Source organism: Mustela nivalis (genome assembly GCF_964662115.1).
Source record: "Mustela nivalis genome assembly, chromosome: 5".
Lineage (NCBI taxonomy): Eukaryota > Metazoa > Chordata > Mammalia > Carnivora > Mustelidae > Mustela > Mustela nivalis.
The window spans coordinates 84,553,872-84,579,244 of record NC_139024.1 but is presented as its reverse complement, the minus strand read 5'-3'; the positions used below and the strand labels follow the sequence as shown (position 1 = coordinate 84,579,244).

At 38.3% G+C, this 25,373-nt stretch overlaps 1 protein-coding gene across 1 annotated transcript in view; it reads left to right on the top strand.

Annotated features, from left to right (window-relative positions):
* The window catches only part of BTBD9 (BTB domain containing 9), a 415,294-nt gene that overhangs the window by 35,168 nt on the left and 354,753 nt on the right, over positions 1-25,373 (top strand). The window contains exons 2-6 of the mRNA XM_082732274.1: positions 6,436-6,647; positions 10,471-10,834; positions 11,863-12,127; positions 20,928-21,147; positions 24,594-24,713. Of these exons, the coding sequence (XP_082588400.1) occupies positions 6,463-6,647; positions 10,471-10,834; positions 11,863-12,127; positions 20,928-21,147; positions 24,594-24,713 (1,154 nt within the window). The 5' untranslated portion in view covers positions 6,436-6,462. The remainder of the gene's footprint in view (positions 1-6,435; positions 6,648-10,470; positions 10,835-11,862; positions 12,128-20,927; positions 21,148-24,593; positions 24,714-25,373) is intronic.

The following is a 25,373-nucleotide window of genomic DNA, read 5'->3' as shown; positions in this document are numbered from 1 at the left end:
ATAGTAATCTAAGTTTATTCCTTTAAAATTGTATATTATTCTACTATATAGATTTACCATTATTTGTTTATCCAGTTACCTTCATTTTTTTTTTAATTTTTTTTAAAATTTATTTATTTGACAAACAGATCACAAGTAGGCAGAGAGACAGGCAGAGAGAGAGGAGGAAGCAGGCTCCCCGCTAAGCAGATAGCCCGATGCGGGGCTCGATCCCAGGATCCTGAAATCATGACCTGAGCTGAAGGCAGAGGCTTAACCCACTGAGCCACCCAGGCACCCCTTATCCAGTTACCTTTAAAGGGGCATTTTTTTTTTTTTTAAATAGACTTTTTTTTTTAAGATTTTATTTATCTATTTGACAGAGAGAGATCACAAGTAGATGGAGAAGCAGACAGAGAGAGAGAGAGAGGGAAGCAGGCTCCCCGCTGAGCAGAGAGTCCAATGCGGGACTTGATCCCAGGACCCTGAGATCACGACCCAAGCCGAAGGCAGCGGCCCAACCCACTGAGCCACCCAGGCGCCCTGGGGCATTTGTTTTTTAACAATTTTTCATTGTTATAGAAAGTGCTGAGCTTGCCATCCTTATGTATTTAATTCTGTGTTCTTGTGTGACTATCCACTTTTTACAAAATGACTAGCTAACAACTTCTTTTATTGAAAAAAATTCTGTATTCCCCCCAGTGAATTGAAATACTGTATTTTTATGCGTGTGTGTGTGTGTAGTGAATTCCTGTGTATAGTACTTGGGTTTTTTTTTCTGGACTAATAAGTTCCAACGATCTGTCTCTCTAATATGACATTGTTCTAATTGCTCTAATTTGTGAATTGCTTTCTCATCCACTCAGTGGTCCCCCATTGTTCTTTTTTTTTTTTTCCAGAATATATACTAAATTATATATCTATTCTTCCAGATGTCTGTCTTATCCCAATTTAATTTAAAAATTCTGTTGTGATTGTGATCAGGATTACTTTCAATTCTCATATTAATTAGAACTGTGTTTCTCAACTTAAATCACCTCTTGATAAATATAAAAATCTCACCTCTCATTCTCAGTTTTTTTATGTGTGCCCATTTGTCAAATTATTATTTTTTAACTGTTATCCCTATCAAGAATATTTTCTTGAACTTTGAAGCTTCAGAACATTTAAAGTACAATAAAATATCGAATACGCTTTTTTTGTATGGTGATTGAGGGATGGCTAATCTCTTTAAACAGTGGATTTTTCTGTGTCCAAGCAATGTATGTCTCTTAATATATTTCTTTTAAATTCTTCAATGGACTTTGGTTTTATTCCATGAGTTCTATGAGTTTATGAGTTTATTCCTAAGTATTAGATGTGTTTTGCAATTATAAATTGCAGGTCATTTTCTTCATATTTTCCAGCTTTTGGTTTTTGGCATGGAAGGATACTGTATATTTTCATATAATAATTTTATGAGACCACCTTACTGAACTTCCTTTATTTTCTCTCTGAATTTTTTCAGTTGATTCACATGGATTTTGCATATGGACAATCAGATTATCTGCAAATAATTATTTTGCCTCTTCGTTTTCTAATCCATTTACTTTTAACTTGGTTCAATTAACCGCATTGTCTTTTGTTTCTGAGAAATGCTAATAGTGATAAGAGTAGACCTCCTTGTCTTATTTCTGAACTTTTCTGGGACTGTTTCTAGTGTTTTATTATTAACCAAATGCTTATATCTGTTACAGTTAGGCTATGTATATATGTATATGTATGTATCAAGTTAAGGAAGTATTAGTATCCTAATAAAAGTCAGTCTCCTTTTATTCCTATTCAGTCAGAACTTTTTAAAAAAATAAACTTAGTAGTGATTGTTTAAAAAGATATTTTAGCGTAGTGCCTGGGTGGCTCAGTTGGTTAAGCAACTGCCTTTGCTCACGTGGTGCTGCCAGGATCCTGGCATTTTCTTCATATGGGATCAAGCCCTGCTTCCCGCTCCCTGCTCAGTGGGGAGTCTGCTTCTTTCTCCCTCTGCCCTCTCCTCTCAGAGCCGTGCTCATGCTGTATCTTACACACACATTCTCTCTCTCAGATAAATAAATAAAATCTTTAAAAAAAAAAAAAGAAAAAAAGGATATTTTAGCTTTTATTGGGCTAATTATATTATGATTTTATGATTTGTTCCACTTTGATGTTTTAATTCAATGACTTATTTTTCCTAATATTCATCTGTTCTTCTTGGAATTGACCCACTTTGCCATAAATCCTTCTGCTTAATTCTGTTTTCCAATATTTTACTTAGGATTTTTGTTATTTATGCTTGTTTTTTAGTGTGTGGGTATGGGCATCTTCCTGTCGGGTTAAATTGGCTTTATAAGAAGTAGCAGAAAACTACTTCCCATATGCACAGGGATTGTTTAAATAACATTGGAATTATCTATCGTTGAAATTTTGAAGAAACCCGTCCCTAAAACTATTTGGATTGAGCATAATGGGAGGTTAGGGATCATGAATACTTTTGGATGGGTAGAGTAGGCATTTTCTTAGTATACCTCTCAGCATTCCAAACCAGAGATTAAATAAGTACATCAGATAGGCTTTTAGACTCCTTATTTGCAGTGCTTTTGCTGACATTGTTAGGCCTCTGATTGTTTCTGGAACCATCCAGAAAATGGCTAACATAGCAGGACTGAACTGCTATCTCTAGGAAGCTCTGCTTTCAAGGTTGGCCCTTGACTGGTGTCTAGGTGGAGACTTAGAGTTTAGAAGGGTTCCTGCCATCAGCTGATAAGAGCGGCTCACTTAAGCAGTTTGTGCAAACACTGTGGTTTATGTTGAACACAACTTTCCTTTTGGGAGTCTGGAATTTGGATACATGCCAGATAGGGGCTACCTATTGGAACAGCCTCCATTATAAATAGCCAAGGCTTTGAGTCTCCAACAAGCTTCTTGCTTGGTAACATTTAACATGTTTTGTCACAAGTTGTTGATGGGGGAATGAAGCACATCACTTGTAATTCCACTGAAGGAGGACCCTTGGCGTCTTATGTCAGGTTCTCAGATTTTGCCCCATGTGTTTTTTCAAAACCTTTACTAATTTTGTTTTGTATTCTTTGGCTGTAATAAATCGCGGTCACAATCATATGCTGAGTCACGAGACTTCATTTCATAGGTCAGGCCAAAACAGTGATATTAGAAGGCAGTGGCAGAGTTATATAAATTTTTAAAAAGTCAATAACTGTGTCCTTACAGGTATGGAAACAATCTCATGGAAGTTAGAAAATTTGTCAGAGATCACATATGTTGACAGTGGTAGAATGAGTTATAAAGCTTAAGAAACAAGTCAATAAACAGTTGTACACTATGAACTTTAAAATTTTTTCCAATTTTATTTATCAAATTAAAGTTAGAGCTTTAAAAAATTAACTTTATTGATATGTTTCTGAAACATGCTTTTTATTTTTCCTTTAAACATCTTAATTTAATTTTGTTTTAAAATTGAATTAAAACACGCTTTTTAAAATACAGGTGGGTGGACCCAAACTATTTGTAGTGAAGCTATGGCATCGGACAAAAATATTTTCAAATATTTTCTGCTTATGATCTGTGGCCTTAGTAATTTTGTGGGCACCAGTTGCCTCTTTGCAATGAGATTCAAAATGGAATCAAATCCTCAATGAATTTTCTCAGTGGATTTTTTTGTGTTTGTATTTGTGTATCTGAGTAAGGTATGTGACTACAACAGCAGTCTAAATCAGTGGCTCCTTTTTAGCGTGTTAGAATCACTTCAGAAGAGTGATTCCATATTCTAGGACAACTAAGTCACAATTTCTGATGTGTGGTACAAGCATCTTTTTCTGCCCCATTTTTAAAGCTCCCCATGTGATTCCAATGTGTGTAGCTCATTGAGTGTCACTGCTCTAATTAAAATTATTACTATATGCCAATAAAATTATATTTATTCCATAGTAAGTGGCTGTTTTCTATACCTGGCAATATTCACTTTATATCTTCAGTTGGAAAAGCGTGATTAAAATGTAAATTTAGTGAAATGAAGTTGTGTGTATTAAGAAATACAGATCTGGAGAACCTATTAAGGTGGATATTTGTGTATATATACTATTGATGTTTATTATGTATCATTTGAAGAATCATAAATTTATCTTTAAGCTCATTAACCAGAAATCAATCTTTTCTCATCAAGAGTCGTTTCATCTCACTTATGACCTGGGTAAAAGTATAAGTGATTATTATGCCAGAGAATATATTCGCTGGGTATGTGCAATGCATTTGTTCAGGCAGGGAAAGATTCTGTTTTGTTTAGAGCCATGCACCATCACTGAAATATGGGATAGTAACGTGACAGTTCATTGAAGAGTACTGAGGTTTTGAAGTCAGGCACCAGTAGATTTCAGAATTTCATGGCTGACACAGGAAATGACCATATTATTTTGGACATCAGTTGGGTAATCCATCCAGAAACAAAAACAAAAACCGGAAACAGTCTGATCCTTTATCTAGAGTATAGCCAATCTGTGATCATATGTTAGAGTGGGGTTTGGCAAACTATAATCTTGAGGGTTAAATCCATCCCTTTTCAGCAAATAGTTTTATTGGAAAATAGCCATGCTCATTCATTTACTTATTGTCAATGGCTGGTTTTGGTCCACTGGTCTAAAGAGAGACCATATAGTCTGTAAAGCCTAAAATATTTATCTGACCCTTTGCAGAAAGTTTGCCAACTTCTTTATTAGACTCTTGTATCACGCATCAAATAATTTAATCATGCATTATTTGCTGACACTCCTAAATAGATCCTCTTTTTTTTTTTAAAGATTTTATTTATTTATTTGACAGACAGAGATCCAAGTAGGCAGAGAGGCAGGCAGAGAGAGAGGAGGAAGCAGCCTCCCTACCGAGCAGAGAACCCGATGCGGGGCTCGATCCCAGGACCCCGAGATCACGACCCGAGCTGAAGGCAGAGGCATCAGCCCACTGAGCCACCCAGGCGCCCCCTAAATAGGTCCTCTTAAGCTGAGTTTGATCTTTCATTTATAGGTGACTGGAGATGATTTGTGTTTTTTAAGGCTTTCAAGTGAAAATTGTAGTTGAAGAGGGATTTATCTTGGCCGTTAAGGGAGTATGCTGCTATCCCTTTGATGCTCCTAATCTAGGGGGCCGGGAGCTTGTCCACTTACCTGGAGTGGGTGTCGTCTTGCCTAACTCATGCTCCATCTCCCTCTGTGTCACAGTCCTTGCTGTTGCTCTCTGTTGAGGGTGGACATGGAATAGCAAGGATTTGGGGAACCTGTACCGCAAGGATTTTTACTGCAGTTTCTGGGGATAGAGAAATGTTTTGTGCACCTTACTAATAATGGATCTAGATATGGACATTTACAGAGTAAGAGTGGTTTAACCTTTAATCCTGGTCCAAGTGGACAGTTGAAGAAGGTGTGGAGGTCTAGTGAAGAAGGCACATCTGTCTCATTTCCCCTGGTCTCTGGTGCAGTAGATGGTTAGCAGTAGAGGGGTAGCTGGCACCCCTCTGAGCGGTCAGCTATGTCTTTACCTGGGGCACTTGAATGCCTGTGAAGACTCTTACCTGCTTGCTGGGTTACTTACCCCTGAAAAAACAGAACCTGCAAATACTGGAGAGATTGAAGAATATAAACACTTTTAGCTTTCAAGGGACATAGCTCCCCTTTCTAACATATAAGGCTGTTAATCATCTTTCGATTTTTAGTTACATCTGTAGAAAAGCATTGCATACAAAAGCAAATAAATGCCTGTAAATGAGATTAAATGCAATGATGTAGTGGTAAACACAAGCAGAGCTGTGAGTTTGAATTAGAAGTTACAGTTTAAAGAAAAATATCGGAGTTATTCTTTATTTTCAGGGGGGTAAAGATTTCATTAATAAATGTCAGGCTATTTTTGTGACTCTAGAAGATTATTTTTTAGAAAATATTTAAGGTATTTTCAGATGAAAGCCTCTGAAGGTATTTGGAATCTGATGACTTAGTTTATTCTGCTTATGACTTAGGTCTAGATCTATGCCCAGATGACTCTCCTCCTGAGTATAGTTATACCCAACCTCATTAAGTAGATCTGTAGCTACAGAGGAGTTCCAGTTGTTGGTTTTTCTTTTCTTGAGGTACCAAGAAATACGGGACCTGTAACTGGCACAGTTTTCTAGAATATAATGGCTCCAAGTGTTGTTTGTGTTAGAAGAGCTGGGATTTTTGTTTGCCTATTATGATAAGACACTGAAGGGATTGGAGTTCATGAGTCAGGCTGAATTACTTCTGAGAATAAATTGGTTGATAAAGATGGGAGTCCTGATGCAATCTCTCTCATGCTATTTGTTTTAAAGTCCTTCAAATTCCTACTTAGCTCTGTTTATGGTATGTGATTTTCTAAGTGTACTTCCCTCCTTCCACTAATTCTTACCCCTTCTTTATATCCTAGATCAACGACTATCACCTGTTCTACAAAATGAGTAACAGCCACCCTCTTCGCCCCTTTACTGCAGTGGGGGAAATTGATCATGTGCACATTTTATCTGAACATATTGGTGCCTTGCTGATTGGGGAGGAATATGGCGACGTCACATTCGTTGTGGAAAAGAAACGTTTTCCTGCCCACAGGGTAATTTTAGCAGCGAGGTGCCAATATTTTCGGTAAGTGTATATTATTTTTGGAAGATTCAAGTCACTTGTGGAAAACACTGGTATTTTTCTCCTCTATGAAAAATAATGTAACAAAGCATAACAATTTAAATCTTCGAGTTCAACCTCTACAGGAATTCCCTCTTTACAGACTTTTTTGTTACATTTTTGTTGTTGTTGTTTAAATCACCTTTTCCTTCAGGAGCCACCTGAGAATTAGAGGGTGAGAAGCCTTCCCACGCTTGAATGTTCCACATCAACCATTGTTTTCAGGGTGTCAGGAATATTTCTCAGGCTGAGTCTTTGCGGCCCTCACCTTTCCTCACAGCTCATGACTAATGGAACTTAAGCTGATTGACTGGCAATTCGGCTTCTTACTGTATAAATGGACCGACCTCTGGACTTGCTAACGAACATGTATACCTCTTAGTTTCAGACCACTGAGGCCCAGGACCTGTAGGTAACCCAACACATCTATCTCTGAAATAGGCAGTTTGGCAACCCTGGATTACTCTTGATCTTAGCCAAAAAGCCGAGGAGTGATGGCAACCCGAAATTAAAGGGAATTTAAGTATTTACTGAGATTCAGTTTTATTTATTTATTTATTGAAATTTAGTTTTAAAACTAAGCAAATATAACTAAAACTAAGCAGTCTTTATGTGCTAATGTAAAAAAAAAATCCTGCCCTTGTTTGTCACTCAGACTTCTAACTGTTCAAGAGTTATGAATGTTAAGCTAAGCTCTAATTACTCTACGTTTTACCTGATATTTGTTAAAAGGAAATCATTACTGAATTATTAACTGAGTGATAAATTATCTTTGGTAAATCCATAGAGTCCTTATCTAAAAATCATGGATTGACTTGGGAGACTCATACCTAAAACCTGAGATGCCAGTGGCTTAGAGAAAATTACACTTACCTTCTAGTGAAAACTACAGTCAGATTTTCACAACCAGAATTAAGTCAATAAAACAGTATCTGGAGTCACACACATTGTATTGAGGTGAGGCTCTTGGAAATATGTACAATTCGAACTCTTTGAGTACATTTTAAACATTTTTAGAACCTCCCATCTTGCACATATAAAATGCCACAGTAGGCGAAGCCAGGAGCATCTTTTGAGAGTTCTCGCTGACCCTCTCCTACACTCCTGCTAGTGGTTAGCTCCATCCAGACAGCCTGCCTTGGTCTGGTCATATTAGTAACTGCCTTTGTCCTCTGCACACTTTTCCTTTTGTGTTTCTCTTTTCTTACTGGTCCACTCTTTATTGTTAAAGTGTTTTAGTCAGAACTTTTCAGCTTTATGTTTAATATTTGTTAACATTATATATCTTCCCTCTTCCATAAGAATTCAAGACAATGTGTGTGGATATTTTTTAGACGATCAGTATATTCTCAAAAGAAACTTACATGCTTTTAGAAATTTAAAGATCATATTGAGTGAATGGAATATACTCCCTTACTGAACTTGTTCTTGGTGTCTCTTTGTGGATATTGAACATTTATAGTATATCATGGCTCACTAGGCTCAACTCAGAGTCATTGGTAATGATATTTTATATTCTCATTGCTGACACGTTCATATACAAAGGAACATTAGGAGAAGCCTCCCTAATTGTTGTCATAGAGCCTATCAATTCGCAGATGAGGACACACTAACTGTCCACGAGGGAATTTTTCACAGGTTGAGAGTTCATATTTAGTGTTCCAAGGAAGCCTCATCAAAACCACTTTTAAAACATTGAGAATTTAGGCGAATACCATAGCTCATACTGCAGTGGGAGTAAGCCTTGGTGAGATCTCCCTAGGAAAGTATTCTTTAGTCCAATAATTTTAAGGTCGTGGTGGGATACTCTCTGGATTAATGAAAACCTTCAAGGGTGTTTTCAGGTGTAGTAATAACCCAGTAAAGAAATATGCTCAGAATATTTGTAAATCTTTGCCTGGAGTTTCAACTATTTCCCTGAGGCCATCAAGAATGCCAAAACCTGGAGGAGGGTGGGAGGAATTCCAACAGACATGGAGGGAACCCTTGAAATGCTAGTCTTACTCTGAGAATTTTAGGAGCAAGGGGAGCCTCTTTTGGCCTCCTTTTCCTCTTGTTTTCACTTTTGCATATTTTCTTTCTTACTTCAACTCTTCTTTTTCTTTTTTTTTTTTAATTTTTTTTTAAGATTTTATTTATTTATTTGACAGAGAGAGATCACAAGTAGGCAGAGAGGCAGGCAGAGAGAGAGGAGGAAGCAGGCTCCCTGCTGAGCAGAGAGCCCGATGCGGGGCTCGATCCCAGAACCCTGAGATAATAACCTGAGCCGAAGGCAGAGGCTTAACCCACTGAGCCACCCAGGTGCCCCAACTCTTCTTTTTATGTACTCCTCCTTTGTCCTCCTCCTTTCTTTCCTGATGGATTAGAGGTTTAATTGGTTCATATTATTTCTCCTACAGTAGTAGAGATAGAAATTCAAATTCATTACCCGATTGGGCTATCTGGTTTTCAGTTTTTAGATGAGCAGATAAGCAATAATAGAATTTTTTTTAATCTGAAAAATACTGAAAGACAGAAAAAAAGAAGTCAAATCACCCATAATCCCATTCCCAATTTTATTTTTAATTTATGAACTAACAAATGGAAGTCCTTCCCTCCCAGCCATCTAATCCCATTCCCCAGAGACACCCTCTGTTAACAGTGTAAGATGAATTTCCCCCAATTTTTCTCAATGTAATTAGATACATCTATATATCTATGTGCATACACACATAAATATGTGGTATATACTTTTTCCCATCAACACATCTGGGTATGCAACTTGACTTACATACTATATCCTGGATATCTTTTGAAGACTGTATACATCAATCTCGTTTATCTCTGTAATAGCTGCACAGAAGTATGTACCAGTTTTTAAAATTCTGTTTCTGTTGATAGACATTTAAGATTTTTTTTTAGCGTTTCCATTGTTTCTTTTCTTTTCTTTTTTTTTTTTTTTTTAAGATTTTATTTACTTGTCAGAGAGAGAACATGTGGACAAGCGGGGGGGGGGGGGGGGTGGAAGGCAGAGGGAGAAACAGGCTCCCTGCTGAGCAAGGAGCTCAGCTGGGACTGAGTCCCAGCACCCTGGGATCATGACATGAGCCAAAGACAGACACTTAACCCACTGAGCCACCCAGGCATCCCTCCATTGTTTTACTATATATTCTTATACATGTATCTTTACTTTGCTGTATTATTTTCTCTAGAATTGAGTCCTAACAGATTACTGAGTTGAAGGGTATGCCCATTTTAGATTTGAATAGGAATTACTTAAATTACTTTCCACAAACGAGTGCCTATTTATAGGCTCAGAGCAGTGCATGAGAAAACCCGTTATTCCTTTGCTTTTGTAGTACTGCATAGTTAACAGGATTTTTAATTTCTGCCAGTCTAACAGGGGAGAATGGCACCTGATTGGGTATAATTGTTTTTATCTGATTATATCTTTTCCTACAGAGTTTTACTTCTTAAAGAGCTTATTGACCTTTAATCTGTTTATATGGATTTCGCTGTTCCTTTCAAAAGAGCGCTTTCATCTTTCTACTTAATGAATGCTTATTACATATTTGAGGTCTCAGGATATTTCATTAGTCCAATTGTTTATAGAATTAATCCAAAATAGTTTATAAATCATTTCTCTTCCTTTAGAGAACTATTTAAAATGATTACTATGCATTTCTTTACCTGAATCTTTGAGTCATTAAACAAATTTATGTTTGCATAATGCTGATAACCGTGATTTCATAATATTGTAGCAAATCTTATCTGAGGTCTTCCTTATGTATTGTTCTCTGACATGCAGAGCATTACTGTATGGTGGGATGCGAGAATCTCAGCCCGAAGCAGAAATCCCTCTCCAAGACACCACCGCAGAAGCATTCACCATGCTGCTTAAATACATCTACACTGGGCGGGCAACATTGACAGATGAGAAGGAGGAGGTGTTGCTGGACTTTCTGAGCCTGGCTCATAAATATGGATTTCCAGAGCTGGAGGATTCTACCTCTGAGTATCTCTGTACCATACTTAACATTCAGAATGTCTGCATGACTTTTGATGTTGCCAGCCTCTACTCACTTCCCAAGTTAACTTGCATGTGCTGCATGTTTATGGACAGAAATGCTCAGGAGGTGCTCTCCAGTGAAGGCTTCCTCTCCCTTTCTAAGGTGTGTCATCGTCTACAAGTACTCTGCAGGCATGCATCGTGTTATTTAGATCTGTGCAGCCGGAAGAGAGCCATAGACTAAGAATAAAAGATTAGGAACTGTCGGTCTGGAAGAGGTCGTCTGTCTAGCCGCCCGCCTCTGGCTACTGAGACTCTCTGTAGATCATATAAGAGAGAGGCAAATTCCTGTTTTTCCTTTTTTTAAGATTCTTCTGGTAGGTTCTATGCAGGGTGGGTGTTTTCCAAGTGATGCCTGTCAGATAGGTTCCTTTGTGGTATTGCCTACTATTTTTGGTTTTGTATCTCTCCAAAAGAGAGGTACAACTGATAATTCCTTATTGTGAGAGGGAAAATTCATAAAGGAGATCTGAGGTGTCCTTGGATGTTTTAAGTCCACTGTTTTTTGTTTTTTGTGTTTTTTTGCTGGTTCAAAAAAATAGACTGTTTTGCTCAAATCTGTCTCTGAGCCCTGGTCTCTCCTTTCCCTTTTTATGTTCCTCCAAGGACCTGAATATTTCAAATGGTACATATTTGAAAAGCTACGTATTTTGGCCCATATGTTTTTTACTATCCTACTTAATTTTTTGGAGGCAAGGGTCTTTGAGGTTTGCTGGAGGTCAGTCTGGAAATCTGAAAACTAGAACTATAAGAGTGCAGTAATACTGTAGAACACAAGATTTCGAATTTTAAATGTCAGATCCATCTTACTGGCCTATAAATGTGAGCTCTCCTGGAGAGCCTGCATGGAATGACAGTTCCTCATGTTGCCATTTTTCTTCTTGTTTTATTGAAGATAGGTGCAGATGTGTGGGAAAGGCTAGACATTTGATGTAGTGGTACAGGATGCCCATGGCTGCTCACGGAGCCGTGATGGGCAAGAGAGCACATGGCACAAAGATTAAAGAAAGAAGATGGTCGAAGAGAGTTGTTGAGATAGAAGTGATCCTTGCAGTTCTGTGAGGTTTTGCTGATTGATCATACATAGGGCTGAACTCCATAATGACTGGAATTTTTTTTTATCCTTTTCAGACAGCACTTTTAAACATCGTATTAAGAGATTCATTTGCAGCTCCCGAGAAAGATATTTTCCTAGCCTTGTTAAATTGGTGTAAGCACAATTCAAAGGAGAATCATGCTGAAATCATGCAGGCTGTGCGTTTGCCTCTGATGAGCCTCACTGAACTTCTGAACGTTGTGAGGCCTTCAGGACTGTTGTCTCCCGATGCCATTCTGGATGCTATTAAAGTTCGATCAGAGAGCCGGGATATGGACCTCAATTACAGAGGCATGCTCAGTGAGTATCTGTTTATCCTCATCTCCTGCAGATGTTTTCTCCCTTGTCTGACAGTCTCAGCTATAAGATGAGTTACAAAACTGTAGTTGCAGGTGTACGTGGTAAGTGTGGGTCTAAGAACATATAGTTTTGCTTTCTCTTGTTCTCCTCTTAATTCCCCCAGAGATTGTGGAGCCTTTGTAGATTCCAAAATAGGTATTTCTTGCCATTCCTGGACAAATTTCTTTAGCTGTTCCCTAGAATATCAGAAATAGACACTTTCCTGAAAAGTGTCTTCTTTTGCTAAGACCTTTCCTGCCTTCCTCCCTCAAATCAGCACTGAGTATGTGCTCTGTATGTATTATTATTTGAGGTACTGTGAACATAGAGATTCTAAATAGTCGTAATAGCTATTTTCAACACTTACGTGATTGTTCTTTTTAAGAAAAATAATAGCAATTCTGAAGTGCTTATGAAGTGCTTTTATTATCAGTAACAGTTCTACATGGTCATTTAATTCTTACAATAGCCTTTTGAAGTAGGTACTATTATTGTCTCCATTGTACAGAGAGGTTAAGTAACTTGCCCAATGTCACACAGACAGATGCAGAGTGGAGAGGCAGACCTGTGTAGTTAGGCTGTGTAATGAACTGCTACGTTATGCTGTGTAACTGCAAAATATAATCTCCACCTTTGATCCTTTTAATATCTTTGTGGATATAAGACATATATTCCCATGAAAAGTTAAGGCCATGTTGAAAGTGAGTACATGTTGTGAATGTTGGAAGAGGATATGGCTTAGAAGGATTAAAGGAGATTTCATGGAGATTTTGAAGCCTGAGGTGAATCCTGACCTTGGATATTATGACTGGCATCAGGGTGGATTGTTTTCCGAGGGGAGGAGTGGTTACGTTTGACAGACAAAGTACAGCATTTGAGAGACCGGGAATAGAAGAGGTGGACTAGAGCAGAAGGCTCACATCGATTAACAACAATGTCTGTAAAGGTCAGCTCTGCCAAAATCATGGAAGTCTGTCAAACTAGCTTGGGATTTTTGCTTATGCCCAACGAGCAGCGAGAGGGAGAGATGCATGAGTATGATGATGGTTTTAAAAAGTTTGATCCTAGGTACTGTACTTGCTCATCTGGAATAGAGAATTGGTTCAGGGAGACCAGCAAGGAGGGTATTTGACCTGCACGAGGTTGATACAACTGTAAACTGAAGTGGCTGTAGGAAAGAGGGAACGTAAGTATGTATAAAGGAGATATTATTCTAAAAAATTTGATCTTGGTGACTTAAGGGATATTAATTTGAGGATTAAGTTTAGGAGGAAGTTACCTTATTTTATCAAATCTAAGAAACCAGAAGTTCTAAGGTGCCATTGTTTTGTGTGCCACTAAGAAATAAAAGAGTACTGCCAGTTAAACCATGACACACTGTAATATCTATATCCCAATTTCAGGAATGTTAAAATTTGAAAAAATATGTCTTAGAACTAAAGAAATTTAGTAGTTCTTTGAAGATGCTGAGCTTGATTTTAGACTTATCGAATTTGGGGGTTTCTGGAACATCTAAGTACCAAGTTCTGTCCCATGTTAGTCATTTCTCTGAGTGATCTTTTCCTTGGCCATGTTCTTACATTGTCTTCAATACTGATTCATCTTAAATAGGTGCTTTAGTCTGGATTTCTCTCCTGACTCATCAGATTTAGATTTCTTTTCATTGGGGCCAGAAGAGAAAGTATTGGTTTTGGAGCCAGAAAAGTTTAACTTCAAATCCCGAATGAATTACTTATTAATTGTATGACCTGGCTTTAAGTTACATAGGAATTTTACTGTTAGCCCTGTATTTCCTAGTACTGTTATGAGAATTAGTTGAAATAATTTGTGCAAATTATATCTGGAAATTCAATCTAGGAAACCATTGTTATATTACCATTATTTGTGTTCTTCCTCCTCGCTGTATGTCTGTGTAGGAATTACCACATTGATTATGTTGTTTTCAACATTTTTGTTAACTTATCGTTGATCCTTGAAGGCAGAGATGATCTTTGTAAGGTTTGTTGATCTTTGTATCCTCAACATTTAAGATGGCATATAGCATATAGCAAACATTTGATGAATAAACACATAGGAGTAGCAGTGGAAGCATGTTACTGGCATTTAGGAAGCAGTCAGAGCTGGTGAATAAAGAGTTGAGTCCTGGACTAGAGTGTAGAGAAGGAAAAAAAGCACAAAGTCTGAGATTTGGAGAAAACCTGTAGACAGGGGCCTGAGGCTAGAGAAAGAAGAATTAGAGAGGTAGAGAAAAAACAGGGTAGGGTTATAGAAGCCAGCAGAGAAGAGAACTTTTATGCAGAGAGGATAGTCACTGCTATTTAATGGTGCTGGGAAGTCAGAAGAATGAGGATTGAGAGAAAACTTTGGGATGTAAGTTGTAGTCGGTTGGTGAGTAGTCTGAGCAGGAGCTTGGCTAAATGGGGAATTAGGCATGGGTTTGAAACGACAGTGAATACAATATGTTGACCATCCAGTGTGAACTGGGGTGAAAGGCAGTAGAGAAATAGTATGGCAGCTAGAGGGAATAGCTCAAGAGAGGTCTGGGAAGAGATTGGAGGTGCTAAAGAGTGGTCCTAGGTGGGAGGATGGAAGCGGGGGAGGTAACAAGATGAGTAATAGAATTTTGGAATTTCTGAATCCTCATTGTCAGATCTGCTCATATAAGTTTCCTTTTCTCCATTCCTGCCCTATCTTTGATTTGAGGTGTTGATAGGGCCCTACAACTGGATTCATTGTAGGAATAAGCTTGGGACATTTTTTTCAGGAGTGAGGAGGTGCTTTGGAAACTTCATTTAGTTAATGGTAGCTTAGAATTGACCAGCTGGTCACTGGAGGTGTCAGACCTGGGTTATAATAAAGCCAGGAGATTACCATGAAAGGGAGTACTCAACCAGCTGAGGCACACTTAGTTCTGGAATGACATATTCACTGTAATTATTACTCATAAATGTTAAATTATTCATCTTGGCATAATCCAGTGGGATCTCAAGGAAGAGATTATATAAATGTCTGAGAATCTTTTATCTCACTTCTGAACTTGAGAAATGATTAAATAGTAGGCTGGTTTTCTGACTTTTTAACTATGTGGGTAGTAAAATCCACAATATCAACTAAGGATGCAGAGCACTTTCCTGTCAGCTCCTAAAAAGATACATTAGTTATTCTCTAAGTAAATGTTATCCAGATATACCATTAATTTCTTTTATCACATTTCTTCTCTGTTAGGAATACTTCGTCTGAAATTTCAGAAGTCTTCCTGGATTGTTCCGGGAGAGGTAGTTTTGCTTATTTTGAAACTGTTGACCAAATTTGTTTTATTTTTTTGTTATCCCTTGTGTGTAGCTTCTGTGTCTTTGGGACTTTTCATGAACTGTGGAGAGGTTCTATTCTGGATTAGGGACACCACAGATATTAATGCTTTTTCTTTGAGTTTATTATTATTGGTTACTGGAAGGTTCAACTCTTAGAGCTGCGTATCCTGAGGATTTTAACCAAATTACAATTTTTCCCCCCTTAAAAAAAAAAAAGGATCCAAAGGATGTTTTAACTCACCAGTGATGGTTAGTCTTTCTGGGAAGGTGGTTTTGAGTAGTTTTGTACACACACATGGGGGAAGGAATTAACTTTAATGAAATTATTTTTTTTCCGTAGGTATTTGAACAACTTGCTGGTCCCTTAATGCTTAGTTTTATCTTAACTATGGAGGTATTTCTGCCTTGAAAGTTAGTGCTTTTTCTGTTCAGGCTGAGTTATACTTTGTTTTGTGTGTCTCAGATTTTAGACTCTGGGAAAGAGGACAATATTGTTTCTTCATGTTTATAGCAGGGAGCATATCACAGCTTCCATTCTCAAGGTTTCTTTTTTTTAAGAGGTTATTTATTTGTTTGAGAGAGAGACACACACACAGAGAGTACAAGCAGGGGGAGAAGCAGAGGGAGAGAGAGAGTCTCAAGCAGACTCCCCGCTGAGCATGGAGCCTGATGTGAGGCTGACCTGACCCAAAACCAAGAGTCAGCTGCTCAACCCACTGAGGCATGCAGGCACCCCTGAAACTTTAATATTTTTAAAACTCTTTGACATATATGTTATTTCTCCTCCCAGCTATGGTTGAAAGTATCTTTGTCAGTAAACTAGGGGGTTCACAAAGAATCCCTTGTGAGCATTCCTCTGTGGAGGCGTTTTATGTTTGATACACACTTGTCTGTATGAGATGATGAGCTGCTGGAGGGTGAGTCCAGCATAGTCCGGCACACAGAAGGCAGCTTAGAAATTTTTTTTTCTTTAAATATATAGGATGAAGTCCCATTCAGCTCTTAGAAGCTTTTATTCTGTGATCTTTATAAGTAACTCACCTAAAGTTACTGAGTGGAATCGAAGCCTGAGCTGGAACCAAAGTGCTGATCTGACTCACAAGGCCAGTGCTCTCCGACAGAGTCTCCTGCCTGGGTTATTTTCTGTTGGTGTTTTGTGTTTGGCATGTTTGAGCACGAGTACTGTCAAATGTGGAAAGGAGGCCTGCAGAGAGTGGAGATAATGGGAAGAGTTAGGGAAGACAGGGGTTGTCAAGAAAGCCCTTTGTAATGCTACACTTGTTGGATGGGCCGAGCCACACATCTTCCAGGGAAGTCAGATTGAGGAGTACAAGGTGATTTGGGGTGCAGAAGTAGGTAAAGAGATGGCAGTGGGCAGATAACCAGGTGTGGCTCCAAATGACCCATCAGGAGTGGACAACTGTCTCAGCCTCGATGTAATAGAAAGTTCAACATAGGATGATTAAAAACATAACGCAATCAAAGGAAAACACAAGGTAACTAACCTGGCATCAGATTTTGGCACTGTGTTGCTAGCGGCCGGTCCTACTCCATTTCTCTGTAGCTTTTCTTTCGAATAATGGCTTGTTTCTGCCCAACTATGGAACTTTAGAGCTTAATTTTTTTTTCATATTTGTAAAATTCATCCAAAATTACATATGCAAAGAAAAGTATGGTTATCTGCTTGGTTGCTTAATCCCTAACACCCTGTATTTTTTGAGAGCTCTTTTTTTCTGAGCTCTTTTTCTCTGAGCCCCAATACAGGCAGTAAGAATATTTATGGTTTGAGTTATTTTATTATGACTTGAGTTTTCTCATGATCACTTTTTTTCCTTAAATTCTTCTTAAATTTAACTATAGGTTTTGTATATGCATGTGTGTGCGCTACACACATACGCACAAATACTTGGAGTTGTATTTTTATCCCACGAGATACTCAGATTATAGTCACTATGAGAGAATTTCCACTTGTGTGAGTGTTTCCCATTTTAAAGTAAAAGATACTTTTGGGGGAATCTGTATCAAGAATAGTTAGAAAAGTTCTCAAGTGCTCTTGAGATAAACTTCAAAAGAAGACTTTAGGCTTGGGGTAGCAATTTCATTTCCATTTTAGACTTTCAGTTACACTCACTTGAAATCCCTGTGCCTGTGTGTTCTTCCAAGCCTGCTTATGTTTAGAGAAAATCAAAGGTTAGCAGCACTTTATAAGTCTGAAAGCTTGAGTTCCCCCTTTTTTGGTGTGGTCTTGACTAGTGGTGTCAGAACTGGTGGAGGTGGTTCCAGTGGTCAGCAGTGACAGACTTTAGACCCTCACATTTTATACCGAGCAGCAAGGGAACAGAGATCTCTTTTTACCAAGGGTTGCATATTACTGACACTATAAAGTGTCAGTTGGGAGTTCCTGTTTGCTTGCTTTATGAAGTGCTTCATCTCTAGATTGGAGACATCAGGAGGGCAGGGTCCATCTGTCTCATTCTCTGAGGTATTCCCGCGGTACCTGATACAGATTGAATCCTCCATAAGTGTTTTTTAACTGAATGTTTTATATTTCCAGGACATTGTAGCATGTATTTTCTGTAGTCTGATCTTTACAGTAACACAGAGGGTGGATTGGATACAGTATTATTTGCAGATGAGAAAACAGATGCAGATTCAGAGACTGAGTGGCCTCAGGCAGAGGCAGTGTGCGGTAAAGCCAGGGTCTCAGACTTAGGTCTTCTCACTTTAAATCCAACTCTGTTTTTACACTGTATCAGACTCCGTTTTTTCCCTCTGAGTCTCAGGAGACCTTTTAGGGAGGGGATTAGAGGGAGAGGAGTAAATATGGTCTTCTCTTCCAAAACCCTTATGATGGAGGTGCCAGACAGGGCTCCTGGAGGCAGACTGCTGGGTTCTAATCACAGCTCTGTTACTGACCGGCTATGTGACCTTAGGCACCAAGGTCCATCCGTCCTTTCTCTGCACCTACTTCCCCATCTGTGAAATGGACATGTAATAGTATTTCACTCAAAGGGTTGTGAGGAGTGAGTCAAATGAATTAATAAGGTTTGTTAAATAAATGAGAAATGCATAATGAAGAATATGTATGAGTACCATGAACTAATAGAACTCAGGAAGTTATAAACCTGTATCACATAAGCACAAAAGAGGTTGAACATGACTAGGTTTCATTTTTTTTTTTTTTTTTCCTGAGTTGCCTTACCCTTTTGTGAGTTAAATAGACCTACCCTAGCCCCCATTTGTCAGCTGCATTTATTGTCATCTTTTGGAATCATTCTCTTTACCTGGCTGCATCCAAAAAATGTTTTCAATTAATTTTTTCTTTTGTAAGAGACAGAGAGTGTGTGTGATCAGGGGGGCGGAAGGGGGAGAGAGTGAGAGAGAATCCTAAGCAGGCTCCATGCCCAGCGAGGAGCCTGACGTGGGGCTCAATCTCACAACCCTGAGATCATGACCTGAGCTAAAAGCTGGAGTCAGACACTTAACGACTGAGCCACTCAGGCATCCCTGAAAATTTTTTTTATTAAAACCCACATTAAAAAAAAAAAAACCCAAACACCCACATTTTTGAAGAAATATGCAGTGATGAATTATTTACTCCCTTTCCCTAAGAGCCTAATTATAGCTCACACTTTCCCTATTTAAATCACATAGCCAAGATGTGTATGTGCTGTGAGAATTCAGCATTTATTTATAGTCTGTAAACTTGCTTAGTTCTCTTATTGTGTGTTGTTTAGTATATGCTTCATAATAATTCTGATAACTTTTTGAGAGCTTACTGTGTGCATCTTATTTAATCCTTCCAACAAATAAACAAAAACACCCCGGACTAGGTATTGCCCTCTTAAGAGACTGAGGTTCAGAGAGGATAACTTCCCCAAAGTGGTTGGCCTGGTTAGAGGCATGATCACTGTTTGAACTCTGATCTGAAGCTCAAGCTCTTCACTGCTTGTTTTTGCTGCCTCCTGTCTCTCATGGAGAGTGTCACTTAGAACGTTGGAACCTAGAAGGCAGGCTGTAGATCTGTGAGGCAAGCTTTGCATAGAGAACTTCAGAGTTCCAGAAACAACTGACACTTACAGTGTGGAAGAGGGGAAGGGATTAATTATATAATTATTATATTGTATATATATGTTAATTATTATTTATTTATTTTTATTATTTATTTATTATTTATATAAGTATATCATATATTGTTAATTATTATTTTTGTATAATATATACTTATTATGTATTATGAATATTATAATATATAAATAAAATATTTATAACAAATACATAATTATATAATATATAAAATGTTTATATATTATAATATTTATAATAAATATATATTATAAATAATTATTGTATTATATTTTACTTATATATAGTTATATTTATATATAATTTTTGTTATTTATTTTAATTATATTGTATATATATTAATTATGTAATACTAATTTTGATGACTGGCTGAATTTTCTTTTCTTTTTTTTTTTTTTTAAAGATTTTATTTATTTATTTGACAGAGAGAGAGCGAGAGAGGGAACACAAGCAGGGAGAATGGGAGAGGGAGAAGCAGGCTTCCCGCTGAGCAGGGAGCCCGATGTGGGGCTCAATTCCAGGACTCTGGGATCATGACCTGGGCCAAAGGCAGACACTTAACGACTGAGCCACCTAGGTGCCCCTGAATTTTCATTTTTAAAATGCTCAAGTGAAGTAAATATACACCTTCTTTTACATATATTATTGTTTTTTCGCTAGATTAATTACTTTAGCATGTCCGTGTATAGTCCATGTCCAGCAGCTCTGCTATATTGGAATGTTTAATCAGGTATCTGGTCTGTCTGTTTTGTTTTTATATGTTGCGGTCAGTCCAGATGGCGGGTACAGGTCATCTTATATGCCAGTTTTGTCTAGTAGATATTAAATTAAAGCTACTAATCGGGGCGCCTCGCCTCGGTGGCTTAGTCGGTTAAGCAGCTGCCTTTCACTCGGGTCATGACTCCCAAGTCCTGGGATCGAGCCCCACATCAGGCTCCTTGCTCAGTGGAGAGCCTGCTTCTTTCTCTCCCTCTGTCTGCCTCTCTGCTTACTTGTGCTCTCTCTTTCTCTCTGCCAAATAAATAAATAAAATCTTTAAAAAAAAATAAAGCTGCTAATAGAGTGAACTCAGAGCTGATTTGTTTGTCCTAGTACATGGCTTTTTTTTTTTCCCCCTAGTATTACCAGCTTTTTCTCAGTAACATTACTCTCAGGCACTCTGTGGCTTTGGTGGTGTCATTAAATTTAAACTGTGGATGGTATCTTAATCCTCACAGACATTCCACATCCTCTATCAGAGACATTTTTAAATGAAATACATATAGTAGAATCAACTAGAATGCTGGAATTTTGTCCTTTTTCTCACAGTATAGAATAATTTACCAAGTAACCATTGACCTTGCTTTTTCTGTTTTTAACTGTAGTCCCAGAAGAAAATATTGCAACCATGAAGTATGGAGCCCAGGTTGTAAAAGGGGAACTGAAGTCTGCCTTATTAGACGGCGATACTCAAAACTACGATTTGGATCATGGATTTTCTAGGCACCCAATTGATGATGACTGCCGTTCTGGCATTGAGATTAAGCTAGGTCAACCATCTATCATCAATCACATACGGATACTCCTGTGGGACCGAGATAGCCGGTGAGTGATTAGTATGACATGGACAGAAAGTGACATTATATTTGATTGACTTGACCTAATTTTGCTTTTACAGATTTGGTGGTTTATTTCCTTTGGATCGTTTTGCTATTTCTCTTAAAGTTTAGTTCTGAGGGAAGAGTTAAAGGCTATATTCCTTTTAAAAAAATGTTTTTTACTTTTTTTCTGCTTATAAAAGTAATGAATAGTGTTTATCATGGAAAATGTAGAAAATATAGAAAAGCACAAAGGAGAAAATAGAAATTGTTAGTAATCTCACTGGCCATTAGTAATCTTTGTATATATCTAACAAGTACATGTCTAACTCGTATTTATCTATCTAGCTTTGTATTTATTTGACTAGTTACCCACACATACACATACACAAAACAGAAAACACATAGTTTTACAAAATGAAGATGAAATGTGTAAAGGCTAACCTCACTTTGTAATTCATACATTGTGAACATTTTGCTCTTTAAATAATCCTCTAGGGATGCCTTGGTGTGACGCCTTGGTGTGGCTAGTGACTGTTTTCTGCTCAGGTCGTGATCCTGGAGTCCCAGGATCCAGTCCCATTTCAGGCTCCCTGCTCAGCAGGGAGTCTCCATCTCCCTCTGACCCTCCCCACTCTCGTGCACGCGTGCACAAGTGCTCTCTCTCTCTCTCTCTCAAGTAAATAAGTAAAAATCTAAAAAAAAAAAATTTCTCTAAATAAAATATTGCTCTACTATTGTTTATGGTTGTTTGATATTCTGCCTTCTGGGTTAGCATTTTTTATTTACTTGATTCTTTTTTTTGAATATTATGACTTTTTAAATGCATTTTATCCTATGGATGAAGAAAAAAAATTGTTTTTTAGTGGGTGGATAAATAATCATCCTCAAAATAAAGGAAGTTTGTGAAAAATATTTGGTGGGCTCCAGCCTCGGAACCCACCCTCTTTGTAGTGCCTTCAAGATTCTGCCTTTCTTGGGGCACCTCTGACACTTTTCACCCACCGTAGTTTCTAGGGCTCATCCGTGATGCTAAGAAGTACCAGAGAAGTTGGGTGACCAAGAACTGTTTCTCTTATCACTGCCCATCGTTAACCTAAACCCTACATACCCAGAAACTGGTATAGTCTTTTTTTTTTTTTTTAAAGATTTTTATTTATTTATTTGACAGACAGAGATCACAAGTAGGCAGAGAAGCAGGCAGAGAGAGAGGAGGAAGCAGGCTCCCTGCTGAGCAGAGAGCCCGATGCAGGGCTCGATCCCAGGACCCTGGGATCATGACCTGAGTTGAAGGCAGAGGCTTTAACCCACCGAGCCACCCAGGCGCCCCGAAACTGGTATAGTCTTTTAGGCCCTATTCATGCCTCTTTGAGTCTGGGCATGGAGGACTTAGTAGTAATGGTAATGATACCCTTGCATGGTAATTCATTTCTGTTAGCACCGCTGGCCACCAGTTGGGCCTTTTAGGCCCTTTGAACCAAATACAAGGGAATCTTCATGAAGTGAGAGTCAGCATTTCTCAGAGGCACAGGTGTTCAAGGTCCCCAGGTTGTCTTTATCTGTTTCTCTTTATTAAGAATATATTTCCTGATGGGTGCCTGGGTGGCTCAGTTGGTTAAGCAACCGCCTTCGGTTTGGGTCTTGGTCCCAGAGTTCTGGGATCGAGTCCTGCCTTGGGCTCCCAGCTCCATGGGGAGTCTGCTTCTCTCTCTGATCTTCTCCCCTCTCATGCTCTCTATCTCTGTCCGTCTCTCAAATAAATAAATAAAATCTTAAAAAAATATATATATATATTTTCTGATATGTATCTTTTTTTTTTTTTAAAGATTTTATTTATTTATTTGACAGAGAGAAATTACGAGTAGATGGAGAGGCAGGCAGAGAGAGAGAGGGAAGCAGGCTCCCCGCCGAGCAGAGAGCCTGATGCGGGACTCGATCCCAGGACCCTGAGATCATGACCTGAGCTGAAGGTAGTGGCTTAACTCACTGAGCCACTCAGGCGCCCTTCTGATATGTATCTTATTGGATATAATATAATGTTTAATTGGAAAAATGGAGCTAATTCACATATCATTTCCAAGAGTCTCTGGGTTAATAATAATGGTATAACAATAATTATATAGCACTTTCATTACTTTTATGTGGTGTAGGTACTGTTCTCAAAGTTTTACATATATTCACTCATTTAATTAATAGTGAAATTAGTATAACGATAACAAAAGAAAAGGTTAGTATGTTTCAGACTGAAAGTAGTTATCGTTTCCATGATGTTAAATATTTATAGGCCACTTTGTTTTAAAGCGTGCATTACATTCACAGGGGACTTAACCACGTAACAGTTCTTTCTTCACAGAAGTTGTTATCATTCTAAGCAAAGGTGAAAAATTCAGAATCTTAAGCCCAAAAGATTCTGACATGTGTTGTAAAATTATATCCTGCCTTACTGATAACCCAGAGAGGTTCAATAAAAGGTTATAACCAGTTTGAGACTGAGCGATAAAATGAATGGGAGTGAGGGGACCGCAGAAAATGAGGGGATGACACAAAATAAGCTGACCTTTTCTGGTCACAACTGTTGGTTGCAGGCTGACATTTATGGTCACCTAAATCTTCTGAGATTGTTCCTGTTGATATTACAGTACAAGTAATAACTGCATCTCAAATTTAAATTTGGCTTATGACAGGGGAATATAGATTTGTGCACTATGGGACCAGCATCTAATGGTCCAGCATAGCGGACTTAAAGGAGGATGATAGGCTATTTTCATTACTGCCATATTATTAGCTGCCAAATTCCATGTTGTACCCAAAAGAAACACATATTATCTCTACACCATGTCATTTATTTTTCTTCAGGCCACATATTTGTGTGGGATGGTGGGAGACTGAGAGGGAGCAGGAGATAAGCTGGCCTTCCTGGGGGACCGTTCTGAGTTGGCTATCCTGAGGGAATAGGGCTGGACACCCAGACTAGGAAAGGTAGAAGGAGAAGGCACACCTCCGACTCCTTGATTTTGTGTCCTCTCTCTGTCATGGCTTTATTAATCTGCTAATACAGCAGGAGCAAGGCATCCTGGCTCTGTTTGGAAAGGAACAATTATCTTGCATGCTGGATATGTGGCAAACAGGGTGCTAGGTCCTGAACAGATGAAGATAAATATGTCATGCTCCTTCTTCTTAAGCAGCTTGCAATCCAATAAGGCATACAAACGTGCAGAGAGAGAAGTTCAGTGCATTGTGGTGCATGCTATGACAGTGGGTCTACATAGATTTTATTATTATCAGGATTTGACTGTTATACAGGAAGTTCTGATAATAATTTGATTGTTATGCAGAAAATGCAATTAGCAAACTGTGTATTTTTTGGTAGCTTTTAACATTTTATTAAAGTATGACTTGGTTTTGTTATTTTAATATGGTACTTTTTTCTGCGTTTTTCCTTTTGATTCACAGGTCTTACTCATACTTCATTGAAGTGTCAATGGATGAACTTGATTGGATTAGAGTGATTGACCATTCGCAGTATCTATGTCGTTCTTGGCAAAAGTTGTATTTTCCAGCCCGTGTCTGCAGGTTAGTTCTCATGGCTAATTAATGATTGTGATGTTTTATTTAAGGAAATGTGAACCTTGAGAAATGGGCTATATATTTTTTTTGTCTTAAAGACGACGACTTTTTTGGTTATCAGCTACCAAATGCATCCCAACTAAAAAACTTAGGGAAAATATGAAAACAAAGCATCTTAATTCTAGAGTATAATGTGAAACTGTTTATCCAGTGTTTTGTGCCATACGTATGCCGGAGACCTGCCATGAACAAGTAGGGATAGAGAGCACAGGAGAAGTGGAGATGCTCTTTAAGCTCCATGCTAGACACTGAAAGCAGAGTGATTGTTAGGGGCTGTGTTCTTCCCACAAAAGCTGTGGGAGATATTTCTGGAGACTTCCCTGGTAGTCCTCAGGGCCAGGAGGAGATTCTTGGATGTTAGTGTGCACATTCTGAATATCTGTGTTCTTTTTCTAGGTCAGTGCTTATCAGCAGAGCTTGACAGAACAAGTGTATCTAATGGGTTGGTTTTGGGGCAAGGGAGGTTGAGCTGCTGGGGCTCCAGGCTCGCAGCCTCCCTTCAAACAGAGGGAGCTTTCATTGTTGTTATGCATTGTGGCCCCATGGAAGGTTGTTCTTAAAAATTGTTGGTGAGCTCCTGTTCTGTGTGCATATATATATATATAT